Here is a 15,023-nt window from a genome sequence, read left to right as displayed (position 1 = left end):
AGAGTCTGAGCGGGGTTCAGCAGCCCAGGGCTTTAGGCAGGCTCCCTCCCTTTCCCAGCGGCGCCATGAATCACCGGAGGCTGTAGATTAATAACTCCTCCTGAGTCACTGCTCCTTTTCCAACCCCTGCCCAAGGCAGAGGCAACCCAAGGCACGGGCCGGAAAATTAAGTGGCAGGACTCAGGTGGGGCTGCAGGACAAAAGCTGCGAGGGAAAGGGCTCAGCGCCTTGAAAATCTGGGTACAAAGAGCTCACCGGCCAGCTCGCCGGCATCACCATCAGCCCCAGGACTTGGAGGAAGGCAGGGAGGCTCCTCGGGTCCGACGGGATCAGCAGAGCCGTAGCGAACCCACTCAAGGTGTGGATATTTGGGAAGCATCTTCCCTCTGGTGACCACGCTCACGGCAGAGAGAGCGCTGGTGCACCCAGCCACGCTGAGCAATGGGAATCTGGCTTTCTCCTTCCAGAAGTCAGGGCTTGTCTCTGCTGAAAATGATGAAGCTGAAGTGGGATTTAAAGGAGAAGAAGAATTCCTGCTTGTTTCCTGGGTGGGTACTTCCATTACAAGCCCCAAAAGTATGCAGGGCCTTTTGTCTAACCAAAACCATGTGTTTTGTGCTCTAGATCCCACTGACTTCAGCTGAAGTCATTCGGGACCTTGGAGAACAGTTCATTTTTCGGTTCGGTCAGAATAAACGCTAGTCCACTGCATTTGCATATTCTGTGCCTATTCAGCGGGACGAGGAAGGACCCAGGTTGTCCACTTTTTGAAAAAACAACTCAGACGGGAGGAGGCAGGACGTGGGGCAAGTGGGACAGAGAAGTGGAGCTTCCCAGTTTGCCCCATACTGGCCCATACTGGGCCCTCAGACACATCTCAGCTGTGGGAGGCCAACCTGCAGCATCAAGACCTCGTCCTCCTCCTGCCAAACTCTTGTTCTGAAGCTGCCGTGCCTTCTCTGTCTCGATCTCCTCATTTATAAAATTGGATTAACGGAGTTATCTGCCCTAACAAACCACAGAGATAATGTTTTTGCACAGCTCCAAACAAAAACGGCTTTGTGTCTGGCTTGTGGGTATTTCAGCTCCGGAGGGAGGTCGGCGATGCTCGATTTTCGCCCTCTCCCACTCTCCAGCCCATCCCGAGGGGCGCGACGCCCCGGCAGATACGTCATTCACCCGTCAAGCAAGAATTTCCACCCTGGCCGTGCTGGCACGCCGACCGTTTCCATTTAAGGCTGATTTGCTGGGCAGGCTCTGGTCACGGGCGAGAAGGGTGTGTGTTTATCACGCAGCGACAGGCCTCCTGGCAGGCACCCGCTCCTTATCGCCCGCAGCCTGCTCGTCCCCGTGGCTCCCTCTGAACCGGGAGCCCCCCAAGAGCTGAGGAGGCTGCACCGCAAGAGAAGCATCGCCGGTAAATTAAGCACGTGGAGAAGGGAAGGGGACCCACCGCCATTTCGGGATACCAAGTTCCGCCCCCCCCCCGCTTCCTCAGCTCTGTTACAAGTGGAAAATAAAACGAGTGCGCGGGTTTGAGCAGGACCGTGGCTCACCTCCCGCTCCCTCACCGCAGGGAGATTTGAGCCCAAAGTGCCCACAGAAGACAGCCGTAATAAACGGCCGCTCCGGGGAAGCCTCGTCTTATCGGCCACGGTTAGTGGTTAACCTCACACGAGCTGGCTGCCCCTGCGGCGCTCGACGGTTCAGGCACTTGAAATACTTGGTCCTGTCTAACGTGGCATCTGTTTGCTCATCGTCCGTCTTTAAAAGAGACTGGGAGGGTGAGGGTGGCTCTAATCTCCCCTTCCAGAGCATCTTTCTTTTAACTGCGATCCCCAGCACACCCCAGGGAGGTGACGGGGTACGTGCCTATGTGTATATTATTTTTGAACTTTCAGTTTTGAACATTCCGTTTTTTATTTTTCAGCATTCAGTTTTACCCGCAGCTTTTTGCCGCCTTTCTGAAGCCGCCTGATAATTTTGACCTTCTCCCCTTCTCTGGATAAACAAATGATTTGTCTCATAAATGCCAAGTTCCTCTTTAAAAGAGGGAGGAAAAGGTCTTGCGGGCAGTCCAGGCCGTGAACTTGGTGAGAATTCCTCACGGCACCGCAGCCCCTTCCCTTGGCAAGCCTGGGCAATTTTCCCTGGTGCCTCAGTTTTCCCTCTGTTGCAGAGGGATTCTTAGATGTCTGTCTTCACTCCCTTTGCCTGCTTTATTTTGGGGGTTTGGGAGATGCTCAGGGCAGGCAGGTAGATTTCCTCATCCTTTCTCTCTTCACCTTTCAAAATGCAGCTTCCCCATCCGAGCGTGCAGTCGCTGGCGAGGGAAAGGGTTAAACGCTTCTCCTCCCCCTGCCAAGCCAGCCGGCTCCTAAAAGCAAGGGGAAATTTTAAATAGCAAATGTGGAGTCTGAGCTAAGATCTACTCCTTTCCCTACCCTCCCCTTCCCTCCTCTCTTTCCTCCCCTTGAACCAGGACTTAAAAGGAGCTCTGGGACGAAGGAGAGGGGTGAGGGGTGTTGCGGACTGTGAGCTGCAGCCCAGGCTCCTTATCCAAACCAAGGCACCTGCTCGCTTCAAAACTGGAGCAGAAACCTCTGGCTCGGCAGGTCTGACGTTTGAAATTATCAATATTGCATAAAATCCTGCTTTCTGCTCACCCATGGAGAGTCTCATCCCAGGTTAAATCTCTGCGGGGCAAAGCTGGGATGTTACAAACTCCTGGAAAAGCCTGCAGCTGCTGCGCAAATGCCTGCTCTCCCAGCCCAACTGCTCCGGTGGCAGCAAGACCCGCTGGCTCCGGCCAAACTGCTGCCCAGCGGGACCAGTCTCATCCCCTGCCGCGCGTAAGCCCTGAGATTCCACGAAGGGACCGAGCTCCTGTTGTTACATCTCCTCACACAGTTACAAAAGCAAATTAAAAATTGGCTTTGGGGGTCAGGCACTGAGGACACCTTGAATCCTTGCCCCAAATTTCTCAAAGCACATGGATACATTCTTCAGCCAATATATATTTTAATTTGCATCTTGTATCACAGTTGTTGTTTTTTTTCCACAGCAGAATTTCCAAGAGGGAGTTTCTCATGTGGCAGGATCCCACATAAGCAGGATCAGACCATCACCTGGCTCTTTTTATCACGGAACACGTGACGCCCCGCTGACAGCCTCTGGTGCCACAGGTTCAAGGCCGATTTTCTGAGCTGTATTAACACAGCCTCGTGTGGTTCCTTTGATTGCGGTCAGACACCGCTGTTTGGCTCCCCCGGCACAGTATCTGCTTTGCTGACTGCGGCCAAAATGTGCCCTCCTTCGCAGGGAAGAGCTGGGCTGGTTTTTGGCAGAAGGGCGATCGCAGGTTCTCGGGTATGAATGGCTTTGCAGTTAGAAGGCGACGTCATTTTTGGGGCTGAAAGGATTAATAGAACATTTCAGCTTGACACAGAAAGCTTGGAAGAAGATAAAAATAGGCTCTTCCCTCTGCCGAGTCATCTTGAGATTTAAATCACGGATCCGAGTGTGTTTAAAAGCTGCTCTGAGCCCTGCTGCCTTCCCTGAGTCTGGCCAGGGGAACAGAGCCAAGGCAGTGTTACCAGACCCGCTGAACGGGCCATCGGTGGCTTTTATCTGCCGGTGTCAAAGCCCTTTGCTGACCAAGGCACTGCGAGCCAGCAGGCCTGCGCTAAGGACCGGCTCTGAGGATGAACGCGAAAGAATCTCAATGAAAACGAACACAGCAGCCACCCGTGGCTGTGAGCAGCCTTGCATGAGTGCACCGCAACCTGAACAGGCTCTGGCACAGCTCGGCATCCTCAGGAAATGCTGGGTAGAATGAGCTCCACGTCTTGTGTTTCTGAGAGCCGGCTGATTTCTGGAGAAATCCTGCGGGCACAGGGACAGGGTTAAGCTGATGCCTGCATGCCACCAGTCTGACTCAGAGCCTGCCAGAGGAATCGCAGCACACAGAGCAAGGAAAATAAAATCCTTCCCTCTGTGCCTCTCAGGGAAGCCAAACACATCTAAAAAACCTGTCTCCATCACCCAAGGGCTGTTAACCCCTGAGTGTGCCCACGAGGGACAGGGCACCTCAGCGCCCAGGTCCCAGACACAGCTCAATTCCCCCTGCTCTGCAAGAAACATCACGTATGGCGAAGGCAGTGATACAGAAATACCCAAAATTTGGCAGCTCTGCATTTGGCTCCCCTTTTTTTAGTAGCGTTGAGCTTTGCCTGAAGAAACTCCTCTCTCTCCTTCCTCTCCTGCATCCGGACATTCACGTGATGCGAGGCTGTTGCCCTTGGGGAACCGGGGAGAACGGCAATCAATCGTGCCGCCACAATCAGTTGCACAACTCTTCCCGTGCAAACGGCTGAGCGCTGTTACCAGGGTGATTTTTCACCAGGAGGGTGTGGCGCAGGTTCCCTGGGGGTGACGGGGATCTCCCATCTTGAGCGTTTGCAGCCCCGGCTGACCGGGCTGAATCATCGCTTCTGTGCGTGCCAGGCAGCGCTTGCGTGCTGCGCACCGGCCGACGGCCCGTGCGGGGCTCTGCGCCTTGCTGGGCCACAGCAACACCAAAAAAAGTAACGAAACGTCAATAAAATGACAGCTGTTCCGTTTTAACTCAGTCCCTCTGCATTCCAAGCACAGACAGACCCTGGAGGCAAAGCAGCCCCCCGCCGTGTTAATCTTGGGTGGGCCAAAGCACAAAAAAAAATCACCCCCCTTGCCATTTTTGCTGCGTGCCTGCTCATTTTTCCTTTTTTTTTTTTTGGGTTCGGAGGATGCGGGGCGGGGGGAAGGCTGACCAGTCTTTGAGCGGGGCCCAAGATGGAGGCCTCCGCAGCAGGCCCGCAGCAGCCTCACCCCCTCCCGGCCTGATCCCAGGCCGAGCGGGGAAATCCAGGCCCCATTCCGCAGAATGACATCACCCCCGCTGACATCACCCCGGCTGACGTCAGCACCGCGTGACGTCACGCACGTGACCGTCCCCGGGAGGGCGTGGTCAGGAACGCGCGGGAGAGCAGTGCGCAGGCGCAGGGCCGTACCACGGCGGGCCTGGCGGGGGAAGCCGCGGTGCGGGGCGGCGCACACAAAGGCTGCCGGGGGGGGGGGGGGGGGAGCAGTGCGCATGCGTGCTGTGTCTCCCCGGCAGGCAGGCGGGTCCCGGCCGGGCGGAGGCCGCGGCGGAGCCGGGGGCTGGCGTAGATGTGCAGCCCGGAGCAGGCGCCGCCTGGGTCGGCCCCGGCGGGGGACCTGCCGCCCGAGTGGGAGACGGACGACGAGCGCATGGCTTTCCTCTTCTCGGCCTTCAAGCAGAGCCGCGAGGTGAACAGCACCGAGTGGGACAGCAAGATGGCCTTCTGGGTCGGGCTGGTGCTGGCCCGCGGCCGCCGCCGGGGTGCCGTCCGGACCTGCCTGAGAGAACTGCAGCACGGCTTCGAGCGGCGCGGCAGCGTGCCGCTGGGCCTCGGCACCGTCCTCAGGGAGCTCCTCAGGTACCGCCGGCGGGCCGGGGCCCGAGCCGGGGCCTGGCAGCCCACCCGCTGCGGGGGTGGAGGGCAGGGGAGGCCGCAGGGCGGGGGGGACGGCTAGTAGGGAGGGGAAGCCTGAGGAGGGGTGGTTGGAGAAGGAGGGGGGCGTAAGGGAGCTTTGCGCTATGGATGCGGACAGGGAGAGCTCCGTGCCGTGCCAGCCTGGAAGATGCCTTGCTTGTGTGTATGGTAGGGAGGGCGGTGCAGGGTGAATGGAGGGGGTCGTGAGGCTCGGTGCTGGGCTTGGAGGGGTGCTTGTGCCTGCCTGCGCCAAGCACTGGGAGAGTGGGAGAGCAGGAGGGGGTTTTGTTGTTGCTGTGCCAGTGCTCGCAAAGGAGAGGAGAGCACAGAGGTGCCCAAGGGAACATGGGGTTGTGTTGTGTGGGGTGGAATTTGGGAGCCCTGCACAAGGTAAAGCATGGACAGGGAGTCGGAGGAGCTCACCCTGGGGCTCGCAGGAGGTGTGGGACGGCAGTGTGCCATGAGGAGTGCAGAGAATCCCAGGGGAATGCTGTGCAGGGAGAGCTTGTAGGTGGCAGGGGGAGCTCTGTGTTAAATTGGTTTACGTTTCCCTGAAACGGTTGTTGTGGTGACCAAGCTGCCAAAGGTATGTGGTGGTGTACGGGCATGTGAAGATGTGGTGCCCTGGTATTTGCAACCAAGTGTTTTGTGTTGTGAAACTAGAGCCAGGGATTGATACCCTGGAAAGATTTGAAGACAGCAGGAGCTAGCTGTGTCTGTAACAAAAAGAAATCTCTAGATCTGAGAAAAGGTACATTTGCTATTCAGCCTGCAAATGAAGCAACCTGAAATGTGCAGCTGCCCCCTCTGAAAACTGACTGACCCTCCCCATCAATTTTCTTGTTCCATGCCTCATCAGTTTCAAGTCAGAAAACTGGGAGAAACTTGTGAAACTGGAAAAAATAGGGAAAAAAAAAAAAAAAAAAGACCCTTGTGTCCAGAGGAAGCCCAGGAGGAGTGGAGACCTCTGTGCACTTTCATAGGCAATAGTGACACGTTAAACTTTAGCTAGAAACCGACTTTTAGTTAGAAAACACCATGAGAACTGTGGGTGTACAAAACATAGAGCAGTGTTTCTGTTAATAATTCTCCATGCTGGCGCTCGCTGTCAGTGGAAGGGTTTAGGACTGAGCATATTCAGTTCTGTATGCACGCCTTTCCTCCAGACGTGGCAAGCTGCAGCGGGAGTCGGACTTCATGGCCAGTGTAGACAGCAGCTGGATCTCCTGGGGTGTGGGAGTCTTCATTCTGAAGCCTCTGAAGTGGACTCTCTCCAGCGTGCTGGGCGACAGTAAAATACCTGAGGAAGAGGAAGTTCTGATTTACGTGGAGCTGCTTCAGGTGAGTGGTGTTGAGAGCTTTCTCGGGATTATGCCTCTCTAGAAAAATTTTGAGTCATTTTCTGTGCTAGCAAGGAAAGATGGGTTGAATAGACCTTCAGTTGTACTCCTTAGGTGTTTAAGAACCTATTTTGAGACGGATGGAATAGCTCAGGAATAACAAATGCTCTATATCTACAGATATTCCTTGAAGCTGACATAATAGCTTTTCACCGTCTTCCAACGGATCCTGTCGGAGCCTTTTCTTTGGCAGGTTGTTAGCGGTAGACCTGTGGCTTGCACTGTGAACTCACGTAACTTGTTGTTCCTCAGTCTAACTTGGTCGATGCAGTGCTGACAGTCGCGACCTCGAGTCCCTCTCTGTTACTCAGCGGCTGTTAAAATTAGCACCAAGCCTTGCCGCTGTTGCGTGCAAGTGGCCTCTAAATGACTGGGACTAGCAGAAATGCAAGAGCTCTTTAGGTGTGTTCCTTTATTCGTAGTTACTCTGGCAGCAGACGGTGTCTTCCCTCTGCAGTGGGAATTCCACAGCTGTTTCAGAGGGTGTGTGCATGAGAGAGAAGAGAAACCTTTTAAAAACGTTGCTGGAAGACCACAAGCCTTGATGTGGAAGCCGGGGGTGGATGGCAAGAGTTGTTTCTATAGTCTTACGCGGACTATAACTCTCACTTGCAATAGGGAAAACTTTTCTTTTTCCTCTGACCGTATAGAAATGATGCACAATGACTCTGTGAGCACAAGTACAGCGTGGATTAAATAAAAGGTTTTATTGGATTTAAACTTGGGAGGGGGGACACAACTTCAAGAAGAGCAAAGGAGGCCAACTTGCTGCCGTGTGTAGTTCTTGCGTCGTTCCGTAGCATTTACACAGGGGGTGTGAGTTGTGTAGCGTTGGTTCTCGTGGAAAACTGTGCTATTTTTAAAGCTTTGTTATTGCTTTTCAGTGTTAACGTATAACTCATTCCGAAAGTCTGTCCGCCCAAAATACGATGTGTCTAACTTTTCACCTTCAGCGTGTGGGAGGAAGCAGGTGTGGACTTGGCAGTGGTTGTGAGAGAAGGAAGAGTGCTGTGTAAACTAATTGACAGCTCTGTTCCTTCCTTTCAGGAGAAGGCAGAGGAAGTTTACCGCCTATATCAGAACTCTGCGCTTTCTTCTCACCCTGTTGTTGCCCTCTCAGAGCTGCGTTCCCTCTGTGCCAGTGTTTGTCCGGATGAAAGGACGTTCTACTTGTTGCTGCTCCAGCTGCAAAAGGAAAAGAGGGCCACGATCCTGGAACAGAACGGAGAGAAGGTACAGGGTAAAGGTGACTGCTTTTGGGTGGTATAATCCCTGTCTTGCATTTCATCTGGCTGGAAAGAATACTTTATTGGCTAAATATGGGTATTCTTTGATTGGAAAAGTCAATTCTGTGTACTCCAACTTTGTAACCTGGTTATATATGAAATTAAATCCTCAGTCTGGCATGACAGATTCTTATTTTCCTTCATCAGACATTTGCAATATTACCTATGTAATTTAACAGCTAGAAAATTGGCAGATCCTGTAGTTGTCTACTCGCGGGTTGACTGTTCTCAGCTACCCCAATTAAAATCATTCCACACCACTGGAATCAGCATTCCATTTTCTGTGAAAAGGCTTTCTTGTCTGTCGGCAGCTGCAGAGACGCCGGTGCTCTCGTCTCTGAGATGGCACGTTTGCCTGTAGGGTTCTGCACTGTACGCTTCAGTGCTGAAGTACTTAAAAGCGTGACATCGCCATACGCTGTTCAGGGCACCAGGACAGCTTTAAATCTTCAGGATGTGCTTTCTGTTTTCACACTGATGTTACTTGATCCTGCCTAGTTTAACATTAGATTATATGGTGACTGGCATGTCCTCATCATTCTCTTACAAGGCTTAAACTGGGGGTGTAAAGCATCTTTTTTTCTTCCATCAGAGTGAAAGTATTTCCAGTGCAGGCGCAGATTCTGGAGACAAGTGACTGGAGCACGTTCTCTTTCTTTAGATAGTGAAGTTTGCCCGAGGTCTTCATGCCAAAGTCTCCCCGATGAATGACGTGGACATTGGAGTGTATCAGTTGATGCAAAGTGAGCAGCTGCTGTCACAGAAGGTGGAGTCCCTTTCCCAGGAAGCAGAGAAGTAATTTGAGGAAGGGTGGTGGGAAGAACATCTGTGTGCTGTAGAACTTTGTATTTCTGTGATGTGGTTAGAACGAAGCTGCTTTCAGAAAAGTGCAAGTCATTCTTTTCTGTTCAGTAAACATAGTAGTCACAGTCATGTGGTAGGGCAGGTTTTCCAGTCTTTGTTCTCTGTCTGCATGAAAACAAGATGCAGTGAGTGGTTGTCAAGAGTTTTTGCAAAAATTTGGAATGCGTTCAAGAACTACTTCTGAGAAGCAGCAATGGCTTAAGAGTGGTTGTATCCGAAATGCATTGTTACTCTCTCACCTCTGGGTTAGAGCAAGGTCGCAAGGATGGTTGCTGATTTGTGAAATAACGACTGCTTGCAAAGGAATAAGCTTATTTTCCTTGTTGCTTCTGTACAGGTGTAAAGAGGATGCCCGGAGCGCTTGTAGAGCTGGGAAAAAGCAATTGGTATGTACTGCTCTACTTGGGAGGAACTAAAAGTTAAGGGTCTTGGAGCTGGTCCGTAACTGCAGATAATGCCCAGAATTAGGCATTGTATAAATGCGTTGAAGTGGTGTTTCTGAGGCCAAAGGTCTCCTTAGGGTGAAGATAAGAATATATTTGTCCAGAGTGATGTAGTGAAGAGAAATGGAAGTATCTAGCTCTTAAAACCAGCTGTTGTCTGTATGCCTTGCTGCACGAGGATTGCTATTTTTCTCCACTTCCTTTGCCTGCTGCCTGCTTTATGATCCAGATCTGTGTGTCTGATGTCTCCAGGCGCTGAGGTGTTTGAAATCCAAACGAAGGACAGAAAGGCGCATTGAAGAGCTTCATTCCAAGCTGGATGCAGTGCAGGGGATCTTGGATCGTATATACGCCTCCCAGACTGACCAGATGGTAGTGTGTTAATTTTTGTCTTGTGCTTCTCACTTTACCCGTGCTCCTCTTGTGTGCAAATGTTTCTCCAAGAGTCCTCTCGGATGACAGGTCTTGAGAGGAGCTTACACTGCCTGTTGTTTGTTCTTGGTTAGCTTTTTTGTTCTTGCTTTTCGTATTTTTTTAAGGTATTTAATGCTTATCAGGCTGGTGTGGGAGCTCTGAAACTGTCTATGAAGGATGTTACCGTGGAGAAGGCAGAGAACCTCGTGGATCAGATACAAGAGGTACTGAAATAAGACCACATCTCAATAAACAAGCAAGTAGAGTGTAGATCTGCACAGCAAGCTTGCCCAGCTGCTAATGCTGAGGTTTCTGGCACTGTTTGGTTTATATTCCATGTGTTACCAGAGCAAACTGACTTAATTTTGATCTGTTTTGCTCAGTGAGCAGAGGTCTTCAAATAACTGGCAATGTTTGGGTTTTCATATTTGCATGTATTGCTGGCTAGTAATCACAATTTGCATTAAATTTGTGTAATTCATGTGTGCTTTTTGTTAGCAACGTTGTGTAAGCACACAACCCTCCTAGAAAACATTTAGCAAGATGTTCTAGAAAGAAATACAAGTCATCTTTGGATGCTGGAATGCAGCTACATGCATAAAAAAAAAGGGTCTTAAAACTGCCTAACCCATAACCTTCTGCAATTCAGTAAGGGAAAAGAAATTAGTTTATTCTGAATGAATTTGAGAGTGATCTGTCTGCATAAGCTGGTGTAAAAAACAGAAAAGCATTACTTTTTTAGCAGCTGCAGCTCCGTATACTTAAATGTTGACTTCAACTACTGAGCTGAGGGGCTGTCTGTAAAATTTCATAGCTGAGATGTATTGGTCTTCCGCTTCCTTATTTTGTTAGCCTAAGCCACAATGTAAGCTTGTTAGTTATGTGAAAAAGCTAAAATTAGGGACACTTCTCTTTTTTTTAGGGTTTTTTTTTTTTTTTTTTTTTGGTCTGAAATTCTGTTTCAGGTTTGATCCTCAAACATGCTGCTTGGTCTTGTAGCGCTTACTAAGTAATATTCCGTGTTACTGCTTTTGCAACTGAAAAACCTGTCGTATTGGAAGTCTCTTTTGCACTAGTACCTGCTGCCTTTAAGTCAACTTTTGAATTTTTTTCCTGTTTCTGCTTTTGACATAGGTGGCTACAGTAAACCATAAGATTAGCATATATTCTATATCAAATGCTGTGTTTTTTGGTTTTTTTTTGTTTTTTTTTTGTTTTTTTTTTCAGCTTTGCGATACTCAAGATGAAGTAGCCCAGACTCTGGCTGGAGTTGGGATCAATGGTCTAGGTATGTTTTGGGGTTTTCATCCTTTGCTCGTCTTCTCTTGCCACTGCTGGCCCTTTGTGCTGCCATCCCTTCCGTGCTCCCTCCCCACACGTGTCTAGTCCTCCTTCCCGGGAGGATAAGCACTTACTGAAATACCAAGGATGTTGCTACTGGTGCCTTGAGAGGGAGTGAGGACTGACAAGGAGTTCTCTTCTCTAACAGTGGTTTGCAGGGGAATCAGCATTTGTTCAGATCCTTGCAGTCTCTAAGTGCTGATGGATTTTGGTTCAGAGTTGTGTAATGTTGATTTAAATCTATTTTTAGAGTGGCTGCTGCTGTGGTTTTTTAAGTGATGATCTCTTTCCTCTGGCCTGTGTGTTGCTGCAGCTTGTTTGTCTCTGCTGAAATGTTTTCTTGCCCTTAGATGCCTCAGCACAAAGGCTTCTAAAGGAATACCTTCCCCCTGAGATCGGGACTGAATTTTCACCTTTAGAAGCAGCACAGGGAATTCGTTATTATTATGAGCAATGATCGATGGGAGTAATAATACCTCTGTTAAACTTGGACTTCAGTCTGTGCTGCAGAGATGCTACTTAATTCTACTTGGAACTGAATGTTCTCTTTAATCAGCAGAGATGGACACGGAGGAGCTTGAGAAGGAGCTGGACAGTCTTCTCCAGGACTCGACTAAGGAGCCTGTAGATCTGCCTCCTGTTCCCCAGAAGGTGCTGAATCCACCTATTTCTGATGCTGAGCTTGAAGCTGAATTGGAAAAGCTCTCTGTTACTGACGGAGGTACGGATGTCAACAAGTTGTGCTATGAGGATCTATGACAGCTTTGCAGAATGAAAGACGTCTAGCAGAACAAAAGTCTGAGCCAGAATCTTTCCCGCTTCCAGTTACGCAGCTGAAAGCAAGCTCTCCTGGTATCCCTGCCAGGTGCTCAGCGGCATTGTCTTTCACTACCAGACTCAGTCTCGAGAGATCTGCACTCTTTGCTAGAAATTCTGCCTGGACTTTTTGGCATGGGGTGTAAGGAAAGTTGAAGGCCCTGTGAGGGAGCTAGTGCTTGTACTCATTATTTTTCATCATCATTTAACAAAGCCTTTACAAAACCAGGCAGTGTTTTGGTTTTGTGTTTGGTTTTTTTTTATTTTTTTTTTCTTTTCCTCTATGTCCTGTTAACAGCGATAAAGTAGACCAGCATCTTCATACCCATTGCTGCCAAGCATGCAGCATGTTCTCTGTCCTAGAATGCTTACTATGTTTTATGTGTTATAGGTATGATGTCTGCGTAAACTAGTCTTTATTTAGTAGCAGTGAGTGACCAGAGCTTATGGGCTTGAACTGCATGCTGGGTTTTCCCCAGACCTGTCTTGGACAGGGGTAAATAGACTTGAATTTTCCTTTCAGGAATCTGTCAGTGAACCATTACACAGGACTGTAGATTTAGATTAGATATTAGGAAAAAAAATATTTACAATGTGGGTGGTAGAACACTGGCCCAGGTTGCCCAGAAAGGTGGTGGAGGCCCCATCCCTGGAAATGTTCAAGGCCAGGCTGGATGAGGCTCTGGGCAACCTGATCTGGTTGGAGATGTCCCTGCTCCATGCAAGGGGGTTGGACTGGGTGGGCTTTTCAAGGTCCCTTCCAACCCTAACCATTCTATGATTCTGTGACTGTCCATATAGTTTTCTTCCTATTTGGGCATCTGATATTTTCGAGTTTCAGAGCAGAAGCAAGCTCAGCATCCCATATTGAACATGAAGCATGGGTTTCCAAGAGAATGCAATTGAATATTGAAGCACTGAGGCACTCTGAAACTGTGTTTGTTACTTATGAATGTGGTTGATCTAGTCCCTCTTGCTGATAAAAACTGATCTTTCCGTTGCAATTTTCTTTATAGATTTGGCACAAAAGATTCCCTCTGCTTCCTCTGAACCCAAAACAGCTCTGGGACTGAATCTCTAAAGACCCAACAGTATCCTGTTGCTGCAATTTGAGAAGTTGTCCTAAGGTTCCTTAAGTAATGACTAGAACTTCTGGGGAGAGGGGTAACACTCCCTTGTTCTTCACGGATATCACTTTGCTCAGCAACAGGATCTCCTGCCATGACAATCCACTCTGGAACTGGCCCCAGCTGGTGTTTGTCATCTCTGTGCCAACATCTGCACTGGTCTCAATTTGACTTGTGATCCCAAGTCACTCTGCGACATCCAGTCTTCCCTTCTGGGAATGCAATTCACTCTTCTGCCCAGTGAAGATAAACTCTTCGATGTCCATAACAGTGCTTGTTTTTTTGAGTTTCTTTTATTTTTTTTAATTTTTTTTTTTTTTTTCCTTTGCTGTGGCTGATGTTGAGAATCTGAGTTGCAGCGATATTGCGGTTGCTCAACATTTGGCTGTGTGTGTGGTTGTTTTAAACACTTGGCACATAAGTACTGTCTTGACATAACTTATCTACAACAAGCTTAAACACCTGTTGATAGTTCTATCCCTCTCTTGTCTGTGTTCTGCACGGTCGTGGACAACTAGACACTGTAACTGTTAAATTGTAGGAGATTTTGTTGCTGCTCTAGAGGGCAGCAATTGCAAGCACAACTCAAAAATAATTCCTCTTTCTGTAATGACACTAAGGCCTTAAAAGGGAGACCTGCAAAAGATTTTAAATGAAGGAGTTTCTTATGCTGCCTGTTGTGATGAAGGTTTGCAGTCACTATAATGCATTTCTCTGCTTACTTTTACTTGAAGTTTGAGCTGTTTGCTATTTTTGCATCTTCCCTGTTCATAAAACTTCTTGGGAGCTGCAGGGTGATCTGTATTGAGCTCTCATAGTAAGTGACTTGGGTGGGAGGAGAAGGGACGCATCATGTTCCCTTTGAGAGGACGGTTTTGTGTGTCAGCCGTGACTGCCTTCAGTCTTGATGTTGCAATTCCACAAGATTATGGGTTACCAGAAGGTCCCAAAACAAAACCCTGTGAATGTTTGGAATGAAAAAAAAAAAAACACCCAAGTACAGCAACTGAAAATGTTGGGTGTTGGTTTTTTTTTTTTTTTTTTTTAGAGGCTATCTTTACCCATCAGAACTGAAATGGTCATCTTTTGCAGGTCACTTTTTTATTACGTGTATGCACATGGAAGAGCAGAAAGCCCGATACCTGACATGAATAACTGAATTCTTTCAGGAGGGGAATGTGCTATGAACTAGGCTTTCTGCACGCAGAGCCTGTGTGTGGCAGAGGAGTGACTAGCCACGCGTTGATGTATAACCAGTCCTCCTCTCTCTGCACCTCTCCCTGACTCGGAATGTATTCCTGTCACCGTTTCCAGACTGCCTCCTGCACCAAGCTCCAGTGCTCGAGCCCTGTGGATGGCAGCTTGGGTGAGCATGGTGAACTAGGGCTGGAGTTCCCAAGTCCTGTTAATTATTGGCAACACAGCTTGAGCCCCAGGGAAGAAATTACAGGTGTCATGAGGCTTCTGCATTGGCTCTGGCTTCTTTGTCCCTTTGTCCAAGAGTGCAGGCTCCTGCCAGAGAAGGTGTGCTGTAGCCAGCTCGCAGTTTACCCAGGCTGCACACGGGATTCTGTGAAATGACTTGAAGCTCTGTATTCCTTTCCTTTGTAAGTAAACAGGAGAAAAACCACCGTGTTTTCTGCCTATGTGTAATAAAGGGGAGGGGAGGAACCGGAGTCCCTTGTGGTGCCTCCTTTTCTTTTCCCTGTGCCGCACATCACTGCCGTATTAGTGCTGTTCCAGCTGTGCTGCTGCATCTATAAAACTTGTCTGC

General features: G+C 49.3%; 1 protein-coding gene and 1 long non-coding RNA gene across 3 annotated transcripts; one reads left to right on the top strand and one right to left on the bottom strand.

Annotated features, from left to right (window-relative positions):
• Positions 1–782: 782 nt before the first annotated feature.
• On the bottom strand, positions 783–3,068 carry LOC147597383 (uncharacterized). Its single transcript, XR_015261235.1, has 2 exons — positions 2,667–3,068; positions 783–2,377 (listed from the first exon to the last, which is right to left on the bottom strand). It is a non-coding gene; the product is annotated as an uncharacterized LOC147597383 (long non-coding RNA).
• A 2,074-nt stretch (positions 3,069–5,142) lies between these two features.
• CHMP7 (charged multivesicular body protein 7) lies at positions 5,143–14,925 on the top strand. Of its 2 annotated transcripts, none has more exons than XM_086767787.1 (10): positions 5,143–5,501; positions 6,725–6,899; positions 8,006–8,191; positions 8,906–9,039; positions 9,446–9,494; positions 9,804–9,923; positions 10,091–10,189; positions 11,193–11,253; positions 11,863–12,027; positions 13,139–14,925. In XM_086767787.1, the coding sequence occupies exons 1-10, from the start codon at positions 5,212–5,214 to the stop codon at positions 13,201–13,203; spliced, it is 1,344 nt and encodes a 447-aa protein (XP_086623913.1). In that variant the 5' UTR covers positions 5,143–5,211; the 3' UTR covers positions 13,204–14,925. The 2 variants fall into 2 exon arrangements, with proteins under 2 accessions (XP_086623913.1, XP_086623915.1); XM_086767789.1 differs by having other exon boundaries at positions 5,144–5,501; positions 11,866–12,027.
• Positions 14,926–15,023: the final 98 nt, after the last annotated feature.

Source organism: Chlamydotis macqueenii, chromosome 27 (assembly GCF_036417535.1).
Source record: "Chlamydotis macqueenii isolate bChlMac1 chromosome 27, bChlMac1.mat, whole genome shotgun sequence".
In the NCBI taxonomy this organism is placed as follows: Eukaryota; Metazoa; Chordata; class Aves; order Otidiformes; family Otididae; genus Chlamydotis; species Chlamydotis macqueenii.
The sequence above is the reverse complement of the archived record's forward strand: the minus strand, read 5'-3'. Positions and strand labels throughout refer to the sequence as shown.